At 31.4% G+C, this 23,456-nt stretch overlaps 1 protein-coding gene across 10 annotated transcripts in view; it reads right to left on the minus strand.

Moving 5' to 3' along the window:
- The window catches only part of LOC134715065 (ceramide glucosyltransferase-B-like), a 39,635-nt gene that overhangs the window by 12,794 nt on the left and 3,385 nt on the right, over positions 1 to 23,456 (minus strand). Inside the window, exons 1-3 of one of the 10 annotated variants that reach the window (XM_063576934.1) lie at positions 10,878 to 11,054; positions 5,698 to 5,923; positions 671 to 870 (exon numbers count right to left, since the gene is read on the minus strand). In XM_063576934.1, coding sequence (XP_063433004.1) covers positions 671 to 870; positions 5,698 to 5,761 — 264 coding nt within the window. In that variant the 5' untranslated portion in view covers positions 5,762 to 5,923; positions 10,878 to 11,054. The other 9 variants (XM_063576940.1, XM_063576938.1, XM_063576939.1 and 6 more) reach the window with 9 other exon arrangements.

Genomic DNA, 23,456 nt, shown 5'->3' on the forward strand with positions numbered 1-23,456 from the left:
TTAAATGCAACAGTCAGTCATTTAAAAGTTGTAAAAGGAGGATTTAATTTCATAAAACTATGTTGAAAATAGAGGTACCAAAATAGAATATTAGTTTTCCTTTTAAAGGGTCAACAAGCAGTATAATATTTTTTATTTTTTGTTTTATTTTTTGGTGAAAATTCAAACAAGGCAAAAGTAGTTTCGCTCTACCATGACTACAGAGATTTTTTTTAAGCATGTTGGTTAGAGGAAATTCTTGAAAAAAACAACCTGTTGTCATTTCATCTTGATCTATATTGTGATATACATGTAAGCTTTGAATTTAAACTAAACGAATGATAAATAAAGCATTTTTAAAGAAAATAAATATCAGACCATTTTTAAAGGCTCATTGCATTGATAATTGTCTTATAAGAAGAGTCTTGCTTTTGTTCTTTTGTCTATTAAAAAAAAGAATTAACTTGGCATAAAAAGGTGAAACAAATAATCTTTAAGAATGGCCCAACTATCAAAGGGAACTAAATATTGCGAATATAAATGTCTCAAACATGGTAAACCTTTGATCTTGCCTTATAAATACATCAAAAAGGTAAGGACATCATAAAAATAAATAGCTGCCAATTCATATATAAAGGGCTTATTGCGTAAAAAAGTCTCAATGAAAATAAGTTGGTTAACAGTAACTTACAGCAGAGAAACGAGAAACATTAGCTATACTCCAGAACTGTGACTGTATTCCAATATTACTGTCTATATCATACAGTTTCTTTGTAGCTACCTCAGGGAAGTAACTATAGGTATCAGAAAGTCCAAAGTACATACACAACCAGGCAAATATCAGAGTAACAGTAGGTACTCCTATACACTGGAATAACAATACAGACATCACTGAAAATAAAATATCAGAGTTACAGTAGGTACTCCTATACACTGGAATAACAATACAGACATCACTGAAAATAAAATATCAGAGTTACAGTAGGTACTCCTATACACTGGAATAACAATACAGACATCACTGAAAATAAAATATCAGAGTTACAGTAGGTACTCCTATACACTGGAATAACAATACAGACATCACTGAAAATAAAATATCAGAGTTACAGTAGGTACTCCTATACACTGGAATAACAATACAGACATCACTGAAAATAAAAATATCAGAGTAACAGTAGGTACTCCTATACACTGGAATAACAATACAGACATCACTGAAAATAAAAATATCAGAGTTACATTAGGTACTCCTATACACTGGAATAACAATACAGACATCACTGAAAATAAAAATATCAGAGTTTCAGTAGGTACTCCTATACACTGGAATAACAATACAGACATCACTGAAAATAAAAATATCAGAGTTACAGTAGGTACTCCTATACACTGGAATAACAATACAGACATCACTGAAAATAAAAAATATCAGAGTTACAGTAGGTACTCCTATACACTGGAATAACAATACAGACATCACTGAAAATAAAAAAAACATCAGAGTTACAGTAGGTACTCCTATACACTGGAATAACAATACAGACATCACTGAAAATAAAAATATCAGAGTTACAGTAGGTACTCCTATACACTGGAATAACAATACAGACATCACTGAAAATAAAAATATCAGAGTTACAGTAGGTACTCCTATACACTGGAATAACAATACAGACATCACTGAAAATAAAAATATCAGAGTTACAGTAGGTACTCCTATACACTGGAATAACAATACAGACTTCACTGAAAATAAAAATATCAGAGTTACAGTAGGTACTCCTATACACTGGAATAACAATACAGACATCACTGAAAATAAAAATATCAGAGTTACAGTAGGTACTTCTATACACTGGAATAACAATACAGACATCACTGAAAATAAAAATATCAGAGTTACAGTAGGTACTCCTATACACTGGAATAACAATACAGACATCACTGAAAATAAAAATATCAGAGTAACAGTAGGTACTCCTATACACTGGAATAACAATACAGACATCACTGAAAATAAAATATCAGAGTTACAGTAGGTACTCCTATACACTGGAATAACAATACAGACATCACTGAAAATAAAAATATCAGAGTAACAGTAGGTACTCCTATACACTGGAATAACAATACAGACATCACTGAAAATAAAAATATCAGAGTAACAGTAGGTACTCCTATACACTGGAATAACAATACAGACATCACTGAAAGAAAAATAACAGAGTAACAGTAGGTACTCCTATACACTGGAATAACAATACAGACATCACTGAAAATAAAAATATCAGAGTAACAGTAGGTACTCCTATACACTGGAATAACAATACAGACATCACTGAAAATAAAAATATCAGAGTAACAGTAGGTACTCCTATACACTGGAATAACAATAGTCATCACTGAAAATAAAAATATCAGAGAAACAGTAGGCACTCCTATACACTGGAATAACAATACAGACATCACTGAAAATAAAAATATCAGAGTTACAGTAGGTACTCCTATACACTGGAATAACAATACAGACATCACTGAAAATAAATATCAGAGTTACAGTAGGTACTCCTATACACTGGAATAACAATACAGACATCACTGAAAATAAAAATCAGAGTTACAGTAGGTACTCCTATACACTGGAATAACAATACAGACATCACTGAAAATAAATATCAGAGTTACAGTAGGTACTCCTATACACTGGAATAACAATACAGACATCACTGAAAATAAAAATATCAGAGTTACAGTAGGTACTCCTATACACTGGAATAACAATACAGACTTCACTGAAAATAAAAATATCAGAGTTACAGTAGGTACTCCTATACACTGGAATAACAATACAGACATCACTGAAAATAAAAATATCAGAGTTACAGTAGGTACTCCTATACACTGGAATAACAATACAGACATCACTGAAAATAAAAATCAACGATTATAGACACTACTTATAATAACTTCATACTTATAACTGCTAAGACAAAACAGAGCTACATCTCTAATGATCTCTTTTCAGCCTTATTCTTCTGCCAACTTTTACAAACATACAATAGGGTTAAAACATTTATAACCTGCTTAAAATGAATTAGGTAATTTTAAGAAAATGAGCATGCATGTTAAGTTGTAGCATGCAAGCAATCTAAAGATCTGCTGGTAATTCTGATTTGAAATTTTAATCAATGACATGTTTAACCATTTGTTAAGAGAGCTGCATCTCTCTTCAGACTTATTCTTCTGTCATTTTTTTACATGCATGTAAACCAATTAACAAGTTAACCATTATGTGTATTAGGAAAAAATGAGCATGCATGTACAGTTGCAGCATGTTAGCAATTTGCAGTTATTCTTTTACCCCAATTTGAAATCTCCATCAATTACATGTAAAAGCATGACAGATCGTCAGATGAACACAGATAAATGTACTAACAGACTAACAGACACACAGATTGAAAAACATATTACCCTAAGTGGGGCATTAAAAATCTAAATCTAATGTTGTGTTAAAGTAAAATGATATATGGTCAAAGCAAATTTTAGCTGTACTGACAGACAGACGGACAGACAGACTGTGATATACCATCATACATTCCCTCTTAAAAAAAAAAATTAGTAGAATATAAACAAACCTATGAAATGGATTCAGATTATTCAATGCAATCGAGAAGACTTTATATAACTTAAAAGGGATTTAAAGATTATTAACACATTGAAATTAATCTATAGATATTTGATCCTCTCTCATAGTTTCATTGCATTATATGCTACATACATGATTTCCATGGATATTTATGTCATATAACAAAGACACAATATTACAAAATCAATGAACAGGTACAGGCATTCCTTAATGATCTGATTTATACATATTTTAAATTTATAAACTTGTGTAAATACCATCATTACAGCATAAGCATGTTTGAGTCTTACTCAGTATTATAAGCGCAAACACATATATATTTATATAAGGGAAAGTTTACTTTATTATTTGAAATTCAGCTAATTTATACCACAACATATCATGCAGTATACATATGAAATATTGATTCAAACGTAATTGATTTATTTCTAAATGTTTGCTTGAAGAATGCTTTAAAAAAAAAAAAAATCAAAATAAAACTTTCACAACTTCAACTTCAACTGTAAAATTGTAAATACAGTATGTTTTATATATTTTTAAGGGAATTGCTGGGAAAAGGATGAATAATAACCAAATTTACATGATTTAAATCAATGAAATATTTATGCTGACATTTTTCAATATTTGTGCTACTAATTCATCCCTTGTCGCTTATGAGTTCAGGTGTACTTATAAACATGCTTAAATTGATCATTTAAAATAAAAATTTCAAAACTTCAACTAAAAATTGTATAGCACAGTATGGTATATTTATTGGTATAGGAATTGCTACTGAAAAGATGAATATTAACCAAATTACATGACTAAAATCAATGAAATATTTATGCTGACGTTTTCAATTTTAACATTCAAAATACAACCCTTGATACTAACATGTTTAAGTGTACATTTTTCACACCTTTTTTAGTACAGTTCATAAATTTTCAATTTATTTCTTTTATACAAGCTACTAAAAGTAATTGTATAAATAATAAATTTATTTAGATATTTATGTGCTGTATCTAAATTCCTATAAAATTCACTACGCATGAAGGAAATTCATAGGTAAGAATCTTTCCATATACGAACTACATATCTAAATTCCTATCAAGTCCACTATGCATAATGGAAAGCCATAAGTTAGAATCTTTCTGTATTTTAACTACATGACGTCCATACTTTGAAGTGCATGATGGTATCGCTAGGATATAATTTTCACATTTCACTCCCTTATAGTCGCGAACAATAGATTAATTTAACGTATCAGTTAAAACGCCAGTTTAGAAGGTACACATAGTTGGTATATATACAGACTTATATGTGGGATGCTTGATATCAGATATGTATGATTAAATGACGGATTTAATGACGTGAACAAAGAGAACACTGGTTATACTTCATACTCCTTTTCCACATTTTTATTTGGGTCAGATTGTCTGCACGTAAATATCTGGTCAGGATAATTTTGGGATATTCATGTTTCATAGAAAGAAAAGAAAATTCTTACATTTATCAATTTGTCATTTCTACTATCCTCTTAAAAAATTGAGTGGGGCCATGCTTATCATATTGCACAGGAAAATTTCAATCTTTTTTTGTAGATCACAAGAAAAGAATGCCAAATATAAAAAAAGATGTGGTATGATTGCCAATGAGACAACTCTCCACAAGAGACTAACAGCAAAGTTTGCCTACATATTGTTAAACATTCATCAGAGAGGCAGATTCTACCACTTTATCTAGTACTGATGATAAATGTCTCCAGAAGCAAAAGCTATACTTAATTGTGCTAGCCATATCACGATTGTCAAAAAGGGTTTTTAATAAAACCAGTTGGCAACTGCTTGATGTTTATTATCAGTAGCAAACATTCAATGTAATTGGGAAGTAAAAAGTCTTCCATATTCAATGGGTGAGCTATAGAATGAAGGGATTATACTAACAAGCATTTTTATGCAAGGCCATGTTCAGTTCGGTTAGGAAAAGTTTTTTTAATCATTGCAAAATCTTTAAACATTGTATATGGAATATTTAAAGTGGTTATATAATGTCATGCAGGTTGTACAGTAGATAAGGTTATTATACGTTACCTTTACTACTAAACGACTTGGTACCACCTGAAACCTTCTCACTGTTGTCCTTATAAGCAATCATTCCATGTCACACTTTGTAATGACTTCAGGGTAGCTGATACAATGAGAAATAAGTTGGATTTGATTGTAGTTCTACTGTGTTCTAGTCCTAGGTTAAGTATCACAATATATCACCTTGCACTATCTTTCTAATCTCAACACTCTCTTTATAGTTCAGTTATATCTGAAATATAAAAAGTACATCAAATTAGCTCAGAAAGGATGAAAATATGCCAATTATCCCATTCTTTTTATAAAATTGTTTGGGTTGTGACAGTTGTGGCCTGGCTTTGAAGTCTCCTGTATATCGTACAAAAAACATAAAAAAATAAGTTTTTAGTTTAGTTGAAATACCTTCTGCACATCAAGCTTTCTTATAAGGGGAGAAGCACATGTACAGTCCTACAGTAACGTAATCATTCAAAAATAACAATTTTTAAAAATCAGAAGAAATTTTCTTTGCAGTCGTATTGTTGTAGGTAGACACAGCGGTAGAACGTCACTCATTCCTTATATTATAGGGTAAAGACTTTGTGACATGTTACTTGTATACTTAGGCTTTCTCTTGTTTGATTACAAATTATAACATGCAACGTTTTCTTCCTTAATTCATGTATTCTCAACAATTATCTTTGCCATCCTCTCTTTGAAAAGAATTATGAGGTCATTTCAAGGATACCAAAGGTATAAAAGTATTACCAATTTTATTTATTTTTATTTCGACTGGAACTTTTATTATAATGGTTAGTAAATTACTGGGCCTAAATTAATATATTGTTTGTTTCCCCAATCCCGACCATGCCAAGCCAGGTGTGTGTAGGTAGTTAGGGAAATATTTTTTTTTTTCAAAAGCTGCAACAAGTTTAGTCGATCTGGCAGGCCTGCAAATCGGAAATGAATAAAATAATATTTATCTTAGTTTTGACAATAGAATTTTATGAGTCGGAGCATTTTTGCAGGGTCGGTCAGGATTGTGGAAACAAATAATATTTTATTTTAGGCCCTGTGGATTCATTATTAGAATTGGATAACAATTTTTGCTGGTTTAGACAGTGAGCTGATGTGACCCACAGATACTAATGTTCACGAAATAGCAAATTTTCTATAGTTTTTGTATGCAGAGATTGTCAAAACCACGAAAATGAAAGTTTTCCTTAATCCACGAAAAATTAGTACCCACAAAAATAAATGAATCCAGTCGACCCAGGTATCTGCTACAACTATAAATATATTTCTAAACTTGATGCATGGTCTAGTTTGACTATCCTTGTACAGTAAGTCGGTATCAACTTCTTTACATTATTTTAATGACAGATTTGAATACCCAAATTAACATATCAATAATTAACCAGTTATAATCATTATCAAAAGTATATTCATTGCTGAAGCATCTGTTATTCACATTGACTAATTGTAAGATTATACCAGCATGGTAGTCTACCATAGCCAGAAGGACAAAAATGAAAGATGTATATTGGTTTATATATATATATGACACAAAGCTGTCTCTTCTGCTTATGGCAAAACAAAAACAAGCCAATACATAGAATAAAATAGACTGATTAGAATAAAATAGACTGATTAATAGAATACATGTATACATTTCTGAATCTGAATGTTTTACATTTGTCATAATGGGTCCGTTTAAAGCTGACTTTGCATTGTTGAAGGTTGCAAGGTGACCGATAGTTGTTAATTTCTGTGTCAGTTCTCTTGTGAAGAGTTGTCTCATTGGCAATCATACCACATCTTCTTTTTTATAATGTATACAGTACAAGCTGTAATTTGATGAGTCTCTATTATGTATCTGTGAGATCTTTGTCTTCATTTACCTCTCTTGGTAAATGTAGATATGACATAAAAGTACATTCTTATAAAGGTATCAAATAAAATAAAATGAAGCACCACTAAAACCATGAAACAAAGAAAAACTTGGCATCAGTATTATGCCTATTAGATTAATACTGTACTCCCTACACAAAAAATATTTATTGTCAAAGGTAATATGGAGCAAATATTGTATGAATGGATGCTTTAAATGGAATCTTTTTTTGAATCAAAATGTATATAATCTAAAGGCAGTATATCTTTAAAGAATATAATATTGGCTGAATACAGAATGCTTAAACCTGTTTTTTTATAAATATAAATCAGTGGTACAAGGTACATGTATATGTTAATAAGTCACAGCAACCAATATTACAAATAAAACACATCTCAAGGTCAACATTGAAGGATTACCTTTACTAAATACAAGTAAGACTAGATAAATAAGTATAAGTATACTGTGGTATTATTCTCAAAAATTTAATACACATATGCATGGTTACACCAGACTCAGCAGTTGTGAACAATATTGTATAACTATATATTTTAATTGAGGTTTCAAATTGATTAGACCAGAAATGTGCCACTAATACTCCTGTTAAAACACATATGTGACCATGACAGGGCAGCAAGTCAAGCAAGACATAAAATTCCTAATATCAAATTCTACATTTAAGTCAATTAGATTGCCAAAGCACAAATTTGGCAATGTTAATTAAATGGAACATTATTTTGTAATGTATATTTAATGGAACAAATTTTTACTTCCTTCTTATTCTGTTAAAAATTCATACCTGCTTTTCATTTTACATATCAAGTCTACATTCACATAATATTATCAACAGAACTATGGCACTGCTATTGATAGAAATATTTGTCACACTTACCTGAACTGGAATTGACTAATATCCGCATGAAATTTCAAAACAATTCTTAACTTAGTGCTGACTCAAAATCAACTTCCAATCTATCAGACTAAATCAATCAATATCGTGTATATACACAATATGTTTCTGATCAACATATTTGATATTTAAATTGTATTCCAATGCTCATTGATACCTGTATTATTGGTAAACAATTGATGTGTGACATTCCCAGGTAGATTGAACTTATCTCGTTATCTCACTCTGCCAATTAAATCTCACCAGTAAATAAACTTACTTCCTAGCTAACAGCTTTCTGCTAACATTTTAATTAAATTAAAGTAATTTCTATGTTTTCTTTTTAAATTATATAATTACAAGTAAGAACATGCCTGTCACATAATCTCTAACACTTTTGTTTTCTAACATACTGGTGTACTTACTGTTATAGATTTAAGTGTAGGAAATGAGTGAATTCTTAACGTTCAAATTGGACAAACTCCTTTTTTAAAACACTGTTCTATGTATGATTTAAAATCCAAGAGAGAGTATACATTAAATTTGTTTATATAATTCTTTAATCAGTATTATACAAATATGAATCATAGCCTGTGGGTAAGATCGGATGATCCTATTAGTAAGGTGACCAGAATTTAAAATAAATATAAAAAGATGTGGTATGATTGCCAATAAGACAACTCTTCAAAATAGACCAAAAATATACTTTCTGTTCAATTACAGATATGGAATATGTCAAAGAGACAACAACACCACCAAATAGCAGAAAACAGGCGAAGGCCGCAATTGGGTCTTCAACTCAGCAAAAAATTCCCACACCCAGAGTTCTATTTTATCATAATTTTCAACTTTTAGGTATTTCCAATCTTTGAGAACTGTCTAAAAATAGATGAACATGTTGGTATTGTTTTCCCAAGTAACAATATGGCTTATCCTAGGCAACAAACTAATTTTATCAATGTTTGGATTACGACAAGATTAAGGTGTCAAAGAGGCTAAACAAAAATAACAACTCAACTCAAATAATCATAGCAAATTATCCAAAGCTTTAGATATTCTAGACTGATCAGAACATGGCATTTCAAAATTTTCAAAACAATAATGTTTCAATTGATTTTCAAAACAAAAGAATTTACATAGTAAATCTTCTTATGACTATAAATGCTCTGTTTATCTATAGTCAATAATTTATATTGTGACCAATGAATATAAACAATAGAGATTGTAAAATATACATAAAGTTGTAATTACCACAGGTAAACAGTCCGCTACTACTGTATAAATATTATCGTTATTATATATAGTTAAATGTGTCAAAAAAACTGAAAGTATGTGACGTAGGGCATGAATTCATTTCCTATTTTTAAAAAATACAGGTACATGAAAGTGAAATTTAAAATTGATTATTGATTATTCCATAAATATAGTAGTTATCAATAAATAGCTAAAATACAGAAAGTATGTGACATTGGGCATGAATTCAATTACGATGTAAAATAACACACCTGTAAGGTGAAAATTGATTTTGATTATAAAGATATAACTTTCTATAAATATAGAAGATATCAATACATAAATAGTTTAATTTTAGTTATTTATTATCAAACACTAAAAATAGAACTAAAAACGATGGGAATGATATCCCATATGAGGTTTTCACATCCCTTAATGTTTTAGGACTTAAAGGCAAAAAATATTTTTATTTATAAAAACAAAAAGTAACTTTTTTTTATTGCTGTTTTAAACAAAAGTATTCTTACTCTTGATAAATATAAAAAATGTCACAATTAAGGTTTAAAATAGCACTAAATTGTCAATTGCTGCTTCAAATTGATGTTGTACATTAATGTTTACATGGTACATGTATGTGAAAGTGAGCAAGCCAAGCTTTTGAACTCAATTGCTTGGATGTCTAAATTTTGTAAGTATCTTAAAAACAGATCACCTTTAAACAAATGTTGAAAAGAGGATTTCTAAGTCACAGGTTGTGAAACAAATTCATCTTTCATTCAAACTAGCATTATAATTCATTTTCCATCATTCTATGAACCTTATCTTAAAATTAAACTCCTTCCACACAATATTGAAAAAATTAAAACATTGTATAATGATCTCCTCCCTCCCCCTTCCCCCTGGCACACACACTCAATATTGGAAATTCAAAACAACTGTATAAAGAGATAAACACCACCAACTCATAACTATATCTACAAGATACCAGTCATGCCAGTAACACCATCTGTCTGAACAAACAACTTAGAATTATGCTGATAAAGTTACTATATTCAAATTTGTAAAAAATCAACTAATCTAAAAACTAGTTACTTCAAAAGCAACAAATTCCAACCCTTGTTTTTATATATCTACCAATTAACTATATCATTTGAAAGCTGTTATAAACATAGCATACACAAATTAACAACTTACTGTATCACAGTTTATAAATCCATAAAAATAATGAATTATAATATATATACTTTTTAACACTTATGGCTTATCCTTCGTTCTGACCCAGAATTTACCTGAGTATTCTTTTGAATGGACATACCTTTGTTGGTGTTAGGTTTAATTCTATAGTGAGAATTTCATAGTGTCATGTGATCACACTCATACTATTTTCAATGAAATATGATTGATATGTTTAAAATTTACGAGTAATAGTAATTCTGATATGAAAGGTTACTCACCTGTTTACACCTGTACGAAATACCATTATGTATATATTATCAATGCTAATGATAACTTCATGTATATATATTAACCTTAAATCATCTTTAAAATTCAGTGATCTTTGTTGAAAATTAATGAACAGCCATGAATATTTAAAAGAAAATTAAGGGATTAGGGAATGGACACAGAATCTTAAGAAAAATATCTTGGTATAGATATGTATATACTGTATTGTAAACTATCACTTCCTATTGATTAGAATGTTTACAGGTGTTTTTATGTGAATCTTGAATCATTAATTAGAGAAGCAATAATTTGCAGACTAAAAGTCAATATTCGGCTTATACATATCCTGAGACTACTTATAAATAACAAGAAGTCTCAGCAGATTTCAGATGTTATCCTGAAATACGTTCTGTTTATCATTCATTACAGAGAGGAAGACTAAAACATTTCACTCCTTTCAACTTAACTTCGAAGATCAGACACAATAACTATTTAAATAGAATATTCAAAACAGCTAAAAAAAAAAAAAAAGGAGCATTTAATCTCAAAATATTTACGTTTTAAAATAAGAAGAATATCATTTCATTTCAACTAACAATATATTGAAACATTCCAATTTCAAAATTTCAAAGTTGAATACCCATCCTATTTCCAAAGAAAACAAAATCTTTACAATAGCTATATATCTGATCATTTCTGATAAAATAAATTAATACTTAATCTAAACATGTAGAATGATCCAGGGAATTAAAAATGTTAATTCTCACTCAAAGCCTGTGGCATTTCTGTATAATAAAAAAACTAACATGTTTTAGAAAGGGATGATATCATTGCTCTTGTCAACATTTAAATTACTACTTAAAATACCTTATAGCCCCATTGAATTTTTCAGATGATTTGGAGGCAAACCTTAAATTTGATGACATTAAACTCTAATATGGTAATCTCAACTCATAAGATATATAATTTTCATTTCATCTAGTGTTTGTTTACTCTAATATGGTGACTGTGACCTTACCATTTCAACCTTAATAGGTTGACCTCAATTAAGGTTGACCTAACGATTTCATCTGGTATCTAAGAACTCTAATATAGTGACCTTACCTGTTAAACTCTAGGGTGCAATCAACAGTTTTTTTCTATGACGTCATATTTTGAGGGACCATCTATAATTGACCCTTAGTGGTGTTAATGTTAATGAAGATACTTGTATAAAACTAGATATCATTAGAATCAGAATTTTCTCTAGTTTATAATGAGATAAAAATAAATTGTACTTTTAATAGTACCAAAAAGTTTTATCCAGAGAAAATGGGAAAAACATTGCCTAATCTATGCATAAAAAACATGAAATCAGGCCATGTGCACACCCATGCAGACATGATACATGCACATTTTTCATATTCAAAACTGTATGAATTTCATAGGTTTTTACCTGGTCTTTCTAAAAATTTATGCTTCAGGCTACGTTCGCCTGCTCCGAAAAGAGCTACAGTGGGTGCAAATAAGTGTTGCACTTTTCACTGCCAAAAAAACAGGATGTTTACAGTTTGTCTCCCCTTAAAACATGTGTATTTAATCTAATTTTCAAAAATTATTTTAATCATTCAACCTGTTTTAATTGAAGCTATTTAACTTATTTTTACAATCAAATATAAAAAAACATGATACTTTTTTACCAATTATGTTGATAAAAAGGGACTTCCCTCCAAGTCTATTTTTAGTCGGGGAATAACCCCTAGTTTTTTATACGAAACTGTTTATAGCACCCCTAACATGGTGACTTAATGATTTATTTGGTATCTTTTAACTCTAAAAGTAATACAGTGACCTTATCTTTTCAGCTCTAATATGGTGACCTTATCTTTTCAGCTCTAATATGTTGACCTTATCTTTTCAGCTCTAATATGGTGACCTTATCTTTTCAGCTCTAATATGGTGACCTTATCTTTTCAGCTCTAATATGGTGACCTTATCTTTTCAGCTCTAATATGGTGACCTTATCTTTTCAGCTCTAATATGATGACCTTATCTTTTATAGCTCTAATATGGTGACCTTGACATTTCATCTCTAATAGGGTACGTGACCTTACCTTGGTGACCTTACATTTTCCACTGTAATAGGTTGGCATAATGATCAATTTGTTATCTGTTAACTCTAATAGGACGATCTTACCATTTTATCAAAGTAACAATAACGTTACCAACATATTATTGTCTTCAATATCTTCAAGCATGACGAAAAAAAAGGGTTGAAACGACCACAAAGATGCACACAATCAAGACTGGAACAAAATTTGAAGTTGACCTTTAATAAACTTGTCATGATAAAACTATATACCAATTTCACAACAAACTCTTCAAGCATGATGAAAAAAAGTGTGGAAAACAGATTATTTGAGTGAATTTTCTGTGTCAAAAATGGTCAAAGTACTATAATTCTGCATCATATTTAAACAAATTTGAACTTGATCTGTAACTTATAATAATACAGTTCACCAAATATCAAATAAATATCTTCAAGCATGAAGAAAAAAGTATGGAAAACTGATTTGCCTGACTAACAGACAAAACAGACAAAGCTATGTCCCCTTCAAAGTCAGTAGGGGACTAATAAAATCGGACAACACAATTGCCAAATAGTTTTCTGAATACTATCATGGAATTGAAATAGCTTTTATTCATTGAATATCAGATATTCATTTGATTCTGAGTTATAAATATTAGATACATGACTAGAACTAAATCAAACATATTTTATTATTTCTATAAATTCAGGGAAAAGGGAGATTTGAGGATTCCTAAGCAAGGTTAGCTACAGAATAATCTAAATGAATATCATACATTTTGCAATGCAGGGGTCTATCATATCATTAGTATTTAGTATTCTGTATGGTGGGTTCTGCTCTTTGTAAAATGCTGTACAGTGACCTCTAGTCGTTTACATTCTGTTCATTTGTAATTGCATTGGTCTCCAGTGAATGGTTGTCTCAGTCTGTGATGGTTTCTTGTCTTCTTGGCAATCATACCACATCTCCTTACTTTCATATCATACTAGCTCTGCTCTTCTGTATATATGATACACCTGTGATCTTTATAACATATATTCAATAAAAAGTTTTTTCTTTGTCAACTAAGTAAACAATGTTTGGCCCATTTTACATAGTAGCTAAGTTTCAATGGATATAAAATATATTTAATCAATTGAACTTCAAAGACAATCTTTTTAGACATGTGAAATCAATTTAAAATATGTAGAATTATGTAACTGTTATCTAAAAGACAGACTTAGACATCTCACAGCAGTGTAGCTTGTTTCAGTTTAGCCCTATTCAAAGCATTCACATTTGGGCTTCAACATGTTTAATAGATCTCAAGTGAACCATATCTAGTCAAAATTGATCTAATTGTCTAATTGGGAACGAGGTCTTTAGTGTTGAAAATGTTTGGACCAGATTTACCTTGCTAAAAATCTTAAGATCTGTCATACTGTAACAGTCAGATTTTCAAAAATAGCAGCATAAATGGAATGGCATCATGGGGGTCGGGGTTGAAACACCCTTTTTAGAAACACAAACATTGGGACATATGGTTGGAACACACACACACACACACCCAGGTGACCTTTCTCCTGGTTTGGGAGCCCCCTTTTAAAACTTGCTGGGTATGACACTTTTAATGTTTTGACTGTGAGAACATCTCTTTCCATAAAGATGTTTTAACAAGAGTGCACTCGATAAAATGTCTCGCCTTCTTTACTAATCATTGATATGATGTTGATAGTCCTAAGTATAAAGCTTTATTAAAAACTGTCACATAAACTTAACATTAACCAAGATAACTAAACAAAGACCAATGAACCATAAAAATGAGGTCAAGGTCAGATGAACCATGCCAGGCAGACATGTACAGCTAACAATGCTTCAATACAACAAATATAGTTGACCTATTACTTATAGTTTAAGAAAAATAGACCAAAACACAAAAACTTAACACTGAGCAATGAACCGTGAAAATGAGGTCATGGTCAGATATAACCTGTGCAACTGACATATAGATTATAAAATATTTCCATACAACAAATATAGTTGACCTACGGCATATTGTATAAGATAAAAAGACCAAAACTCAAAAACTTAAACTTTGACCACTCAACCATGAAAATGAGGTCAAGGTCAGATGACATCTGCTCGCTAGACATGTACACCTTACAATCATTCCATACAACAAATATAGTAGATCTATTGCATAAAGTATGAGAAAAACAGACCAAACCACAAAAAATTAACTATAACCACTGAACCATGAAAATGAGGTCAAGGTCAGATGACACCTGCCAGTTGGACATGTCCACCTTACAGTCCTTTCATACACCGAATATACTAGCCTATTGCTTATAGTATCTGAGATATGGACTTGACCACCAAAACTTAACCTTGTACACTGATCCATGAAATGAGGTCGAGGTCAAGTGAAAACTGTCTGAGGGGCATGAGGACCTTGCAAGGTATGCACATACCAAATATAATTATCCTATTACTTATAATAAGAGAGAATTCAACACTATAAAAATATATGAACTTTTTTTTCAAGTGGTCACTGAACCATTAAAATGAGGTCAAGGACATTTGACATGTGACTGACGGAAACTTTGTAACATGAGGCATATATATACTAAGTATGAAACATCCAGGCCTTCCACCTTCTAAAATATACAGCTTTTAAAAAGTAAGCTAACACTGCTGCGGCCGCCGTAGCCACCGTTGCCGCCGGATCACTATCCCTATGTCGAGCTTTCTGCAACAAAAGTTGCAGGCTCGACAAAAACTAGAGGCTCTTTAGGGTGTAATACCACCAAATCATGGAACGTCGCATCCGGTTGCATACGAAAGTAGGCCTAAAAAAATATTCCCTTGAATTTGACAGTTGTAGAAAATTAACCTTGCATTTCAATGCACTAAGATTTTTCTGAGTCTTAAATATGTATGTTGGAAGTCTGAAAGCATCATTCTTTTTTTATTTGATGGTCTTATAAAATATTTTGGAACGTTAAGGTTACATAGTTACTAAAGCAGGTAACCAGTAAATAACAGTGTAAAAATTGGGTTGTTTACTTCCAGTGTTGGTTACTTTCTTATATGCAATGAAATGTAGTGTGAGATTTTCACTGTATCACTGGAAAGGATTAAACTTTATACATGCAAAGTATTTCTTTGGTTGAAATAAAGGTAAAAACTGTACAATATTTTTAAAAGTGCCAATTTAACAAAGACTAATAGGGAAAAATCAATGGTGGTATTACACCTATTTAGGGAAACTACATGTGCACTATTGACCTTATTGTACTTTCATTTTTAAAAGTTATTAATAAACCAGTTCATACATTGTAAACATGGACTTTTCGGAATGGATTTAGACACAGAAAGCACGTTTGAGGTAAAATTGCCTTGAAATGGGGGTTTACGGGTGTTTTCTAAGTAAAATGGATGAACAGACGAAGCTGTATTTAGTTAACTGTGTTAAATTTTAAATTACCCTTACAGTTTTGTTTATACAACATGTGAATTTTTTATTTCAGTGTTAATCATGTTCTGAAGAGCATTCTGTTGAAAAATCTTATAAGTGAATTGGTCTGCAGATGACACTTCAGCATTAGAGTAAGTATCAACTATTGTCATGATTTTTATTTCTTTCCGTTTTGGCCGCTTTAGTTTACAATTTGCCATTGTGCCGTCTACATTTTGCACAGACAATAAATCATCTAAACACTTAGTTGCCCTGGATTTATACACATCAGAATCCAGTGTCACATACTTAAACTTTATAATTCTTACCAATATATTTGTTGTACCAGCATTCCAAGGGACATAACCCTTTTTGAAAACATTTTTAGGTATTTTTTTATTACTCTTTCTCCCCATTTTCTAATGTAAAATACAAGAAAGAGGACTTTTTGTGTAAATCTATTAGAAATATTCTGTTATGAGTAAATAAAAAGACTTTGATACCAGTAACAATAAATGATTGACTGAAAGGGAACCGTTATTTGTCACACTAGGGGAACAGACCAAAAACTCAAGTTACACATAAGGGCTTATCGAAACTTCCGTGTAGACTGTTAACATTTATAGAGACAGTTCTTTCAGCTAAAACACTTTAATTATTGATTTAACATTACATTTATTTCATTTTTGTGGGAAACTAATCACATTTGTTTTATTTTTTAGACAAAAGATATCAAGTTTTGATGAAAAAGGAAGGATGGAGGAAAAAAAGGACAAAAAAAGACTAAAACAGACCTTCAAATGAACTCTTAAAGGTGCAATAAAATTGTTTATCATCTTAAAGTTGTCTTTTGTATTCTATTGAATTGTTTGAATGCATAGATCATGAGTTTATGATCAGATATTAGTCAACACTGCATTTTATAATGATACACTGGAATTAGGATTTTTCGAAGAAATTTGACTGAAATTGCCCTAGGATGTGGCCTTACATTATAGTGATTTTCTCTGAAACTATAGCTCTGACTGAGACAAAACTTGACTGGTATGCTTGAAATAACTTGCAATTGGAGGGAAAAAAATTACATTAAGTTTATTTGACATTTAGGTGTTCTTTAGGTGTAATACCACCAAATCATGGTACGTCGCATCCGGTTGCATACGAAAGTAGGCCTAAAAAAATATTCCCTTGAATTTGACAATTGTAGAAAATTAACCCTGCATTTCAATGCACTTAAATTTTTCTGAGTCGTAAATATGTATGTTGGAAGTCTGAAAGCATCATTCTTTTTTTATTTGATGGTCTTATAAAATATTTTGGAACGTTAAGGTTATCTAGTTACTAAAGCAGGTAACCAGTAAATAACAGTGTAAAAATTGGGTTGTTTACTTCCAGTGTTGGTTAATTTCTTATATGCAATGAAATGTAGTGTGAAATTTTCACTGTATCACTGGAAAGGATTAAACTTTATACATGCAAAGTATTTCTTTGGTTGAAATAAAGGTAAAAACTGTACAATTTTTTTAAAATGCCAATTTAACAAAGACTAATAGGGAAAAATCAATGGTGGTATTACACCTAAAGAGCCTGTGTCGCTCACCTTTGTCTGTGTGAACATTAAACAAAGGAAGCAGATGGATTCATGACAAAATTGTGTTTTGGTGATGGTGATGTGTTTGAACATCTTACTTAACTAAACATTCTTGCTGCTTACAATAATCTCTATCTATAAGGAACTTGGCCAAGTAGTTTCAGTGGAAAATGTTAGTAAAAATTTACAAATTTTATGAAAACTGTTAACAAGAGTGCACACGCTGAAATGTCTTGCCTTCTTTAATAATAATTGATATTATGTTGATAGTCCTAATTATAAAGCTTTATTAAAAACTGTCACATAAACTTAACATTAACCAAGATAACTAAACACTGAGCAATGAACCATGAAAATGAGGTCAAGGTCAGATGAACCATGCCAGACAGACATGTACAACTAACAATGCTTCCATACAACAAATATAATTGACCTTTTACTTATAGTTTAAGAAAAATAGACCAAAACACAAAAACTTAACTCTGAGCAATGAACCATGAAAATGAGGTCAAGGTCAGATGACATCTGCCCGCTAGACATGCACACCTTACAATCATTATCATTACTAGAACACACCCGTGATATTACGTGTCCGTGACTGAATTAAAGTATATAACTATGCGCAAGCCTTATTTTAGTGTATTAGTATTGTCATCTGATAAAGTCATGCCGATTATAATAACACAGTTTTTTCTCTGCTTTCAAATCTTTCTGTTTGAACCCGTTGAACTGGAACTTATCAATTATTGGTAATATTAATTATTTGGAAAACAAAAGGTCCTGGAATGGAGTATGTTTTAATCAACCGCATTGTCCTATATTAGTTATAAAAAAGTAGAATTCTTTGATTCGCTGTTTTACGTCATGCCCGCTAACAAATTGAAGTGTATAGAGCATATTAATCCTGAATACACCGTTTGGTGGTGCGCCCAGGGTAGATGCGGAACGTACAGATAAGGTAATAGGTAACAGGTGAATATACTATTGGTTTCGGTATCGGACTCGACCCGGAACTTCTTAATTATTGGCAATATTAATTACGTGGAAAACAAAAGGGCCTGGAGTGGTGTAATTTTTAATCTACACCTTTGTACTACATTAGTTATATATAAAGTTGAACTCTGTGATTCGTCGTTTTTACGTGATGACGGCTGACAAATTGGACCTCGTAATTTTAGTATTATAGATAAGAGATGAACAATGCCAGGCAGACATGTACAGCTAACAATTCTTCAATACAACAAATATAGTTGACTTATTGCTAATAAATAAAGAAAAACAGACCAAAACACAAACACTTGAAACTTAGCAATGGACTGTGAAAATGAGGTCAAGGTCAGATGACACCTGTCAGCTAGACATGTACACCTTACAATCATTCCATACACCAATTATAGTAGACCTGTAGTATATAGTGGAAGAAAAACAGACCAAAACACAAAAACTTAACTATAACCACTGAACCATGAAAATGAGGTCAAGGTCAGATGACACCTGCCAGTTGGAAATGTATTCATTACAGTCCTTCCATACACCAAATATACTAGACCTATTGCTTATAGTATCTCATAATCTGAAATATGGACTTGACCACGAAAACTTAACCTTGTTCACTGATCCATGAAATGAGGTTGAGGTCAAGTGAAAACTGTCTGACAGGCATGAGGACCTTGCAAGGTATGCACATACCCAATATAGTTACCCAATTACTTATAATAAGAGAGAATTTAACATTACAAAAAATCTTAACTATTTTTTCAAGTAGTCACTGAACCATGAAAATGAGGTCAAGGACATTGGACATGTGACTGACAGAAAGTTCGTAACATGAGGCATCTATATATACAAAGTATGAAGCATCCAGGTCTTCTACCTTCTAAAATATAAAGCTTTTAAGAAGTGAGCTAACACAGCCGCCGCTGCCAGATCACTAACCCTATGTCCAGCTTTCTGCAACACAAGTTGCAGGCTCGACAAAAACAGCAAAATTTCCTTAAAATTACCAATTCAGGGGCAGCAACCCAACAATGGGTTGTCCAATTCATCTTAAAATTGCGGGGAAGATAGATCTTGACCTGATAAACAATTTCCCCTGACAGATATGCTCTAAATGTTTTGGTTTTTGAGTTACAAGCCAAAAACTGCATTTTACCCCTACATTCTATTTTTTGTGGTGGCGGCCATCTTGATTTGATGGCCAGACACATTTTTCAAAAAAGATACCCCAAAGATGATTGTGGCCAAGTTTGGATTAATTTGGCCCAGAAGTTTCAGAGAAGACGATTTTTGTAAAAGATTACTAAGATTTACGAAATTGGTTAAAATTGACTATAAAGAGCAATAACTCCTTAAGGGGTCAATTGACCATTTCGGTGATTTGACTTTTTTTTAAATCTTACTTTGCTGAACATTTTTGCTGTTTACAGTTTATCTCTATCTATAATACATGTAATAATATTCCAGATAATAACCAAAAACAGCAAAATTTCCTTAAAATTACCAATTCAGGGGCAGCAACCCAACAACGGGTTGTTCGATTCATCTGAAACTTGCGGGTCAGATAGATCTTGACCTGAAAAACAATTTTACCCCCCTATGTTCTATTTTAGCCATGGTGGCCATCTTGGTTGGTTGGCTGGGTCACCAGACACATTTTTTAAACTAGATACCCCAATGATGATTGTGGCCAAGTTTGGTTTAATTTGGTCCATTAGTTTCAGAAGGGAAGATTTTTGTCAAAGTTAATGACGCCGGACGAAGATGGACGACGCCGGACGCAAATTGATGGGAAAAGCTCACTTGGCCCTTTGGGCCCGGTGAGCTAAAAATGATGATCAAAACCAACTTTTCAATTTCACTATTTCTGGGAATGGATATCCTTTTACCGCCTAATATCTTAATTTACACCCTCATCTGGTTTTTCCTTATCCCAAATATCCTTGAGATAAACCTACAGTGCTAGTCATTTTTTCAGTACATTTTTAAAGTCGCATACTATAAATAAATTATTTGTGACTATTAACAAGATAAAAATCTATATTAAGCCTGGTCTACAGAGATACCAAACTGACAACACTTAAACTGATAGTTTGTATCACCAAAAGATCTTCAGGACACTTAACTGCAGGAAATTATTACTGATAAAATATTTATTGAGATCAATTGGATTGCTCATGATGTATCATGTTTGTTGCTTACATGTATATTGTGTATGTATTTCATCGAAGTTGTTGATTGTAAATGGCCCCTGTTGGACTTGTAGTTAAATAATAAATATATATGAATTTGATTTTATTTATCTGAATAATCAGACTTAAACCAAAGTTATGAAAGTAGAAAATAACAAAAATACAATACATATAGAAAGATGTAGTATGAGTGCAAATGAGACAACTCTCTGTTAAGTCATAATTTGTAAAAGTAAACCATTGTAGGGAAAAGTACAGTCTTCCACACGGACAAGTTCTCTTATAATTAACATTAAGAGTTGTCATTTTATTTCTTCAACTGATTAGGACAGACTATATAACCATTGAAATACCCAAACTAAATTAAAGAGACCAGTAGCTGTATAAATCTATAAATTCTCTTTAAATATTTGGTATTAAAATATGCATATATACATACATGCTGATGGAGACCTGTGACTTGGATGGAGAGTTGTCTCAAAGTTGCTGTATATAAAATTGAGAATGGAAATGGGGAATGTGTCAAAGGGACAACAACCCGGCCATAGAAAACATGGTTAAACATGTTTGTGAGATCTCAACCCTCCCCCTATACCTCTAGCCAATGTAGAAAATAAATGCATAACAATACGCACATTAAAATTCAGTTCAAGAGAAGTCCGAGTCTGATGTCAGAAGATGTAACCAAAGAAAATAAACAAAATGACAATAGTACATAAATAACAATAGACTACTAGCAGTTCACTGACATGCCAGCTCCAGACTTCAATTTAACTGACTGAAAGATTATGATTTCATCATATGAACATCAGACACAATCCTTTCTGTTAGGGGTTTAGTATCATACCATCATAACATATATGTGAAGAACATAATCCATGTCATGCCAACAACTGGCAAATGACTGGTTTTTGAATAAATGGGTTTAGTTCTGATGTATACATATGGACCCCTAAAAGGGGTTTTAGAATACATGTATGTGGGAAGCTTATAATTTTAACATACTGTAAATTCAGAAATTATTGTGTGCACTTATTATTGTAATCAAATTACATGTACTTTAAATTGGGAAATTATTGTGAGGTTTTTATTATTGCGAAAAATGCGAGAGTTGTAAACTCAAAAATTTAAACTCGCATTTTTTGCAATAATAAAAACCTCACAATAATTTCTCAATTTAAAGTACATGTAATTTGATTACAATAATATTTTCCAGGAATCAATTAAGTATTTTAAACAATATAATGCTTCTCTCAAAAATTAATTAAGACATGCAAAATATAAGCGTAAAAAAACACCATATATAACCATTTAGAAGTAAAATTTAGGTTTCATTTTGGAAATTAATACATAAAAAATTACTCATAGAGTGGTACTTATGATTTAACATTTACTTATAAATTTTCAAATCACAAAGTAAATTGTTCATTGTGAGTGGCCTTCAGGTGTTTCAAATACAGACTCCAAAGAGCCTGAATCCCTTTTCTGGTAAATATGCCTATTGATACATATAGGATCATATGAGGGCCTCAGGGAAGATTAGTGATTGTAACTAACTGTGTTTACCCTCTTTAAATAAAGAATTTATTATTATTATGATTATTATTATTATACAGTGACACAAATCAGGATTAAAATTTTTTACAAAAAATCTTTCCAGCATCTCTACAATTAAATGGTTTTTCTTCTTCATCAACTTTGCTGTTGAAAATTATCTTTAGCCATCACTGCTTTCTAGATAATGGTCAAAACAAGGTTAGAAATTAACCCTTTGCAAGTCCCCCATGACAAGCTTTAAATCAAACCCTTTACAAGTCCCCCATGACAAGCTTTACATCAAACCCTTTACAAGTCCCCCATGACAAGCTTAACATCAAACCCTTTACAAGTCCCCCATGACAAGCTTTAAATCAAACCCTTTACAAGTCCCCCATGACAAGCTTTAAATCAAACCCTTTACAAGTCCCCCATGACAAGCTTTAAATCAAACCCTTTACAAGTCCCCCATGACAAGCTTTAAATCAAACCCTTTACAAGTCCCCCATG

This window comes from Mytilus trossulus, chromosome 4 (genome assembly GCF_036588685.1).
Source record: "Mytilus trossulus isolate FHL-02 chromosome 4, PNRI_Mtr1.1.1.hap1, whole genome shotgun sequence".
NCBI lineage: Eukaryota > Metazoa > Mollusca > Bivalvia > Mytilida > Mytilidae > Mytilus > Mytilus trossulus.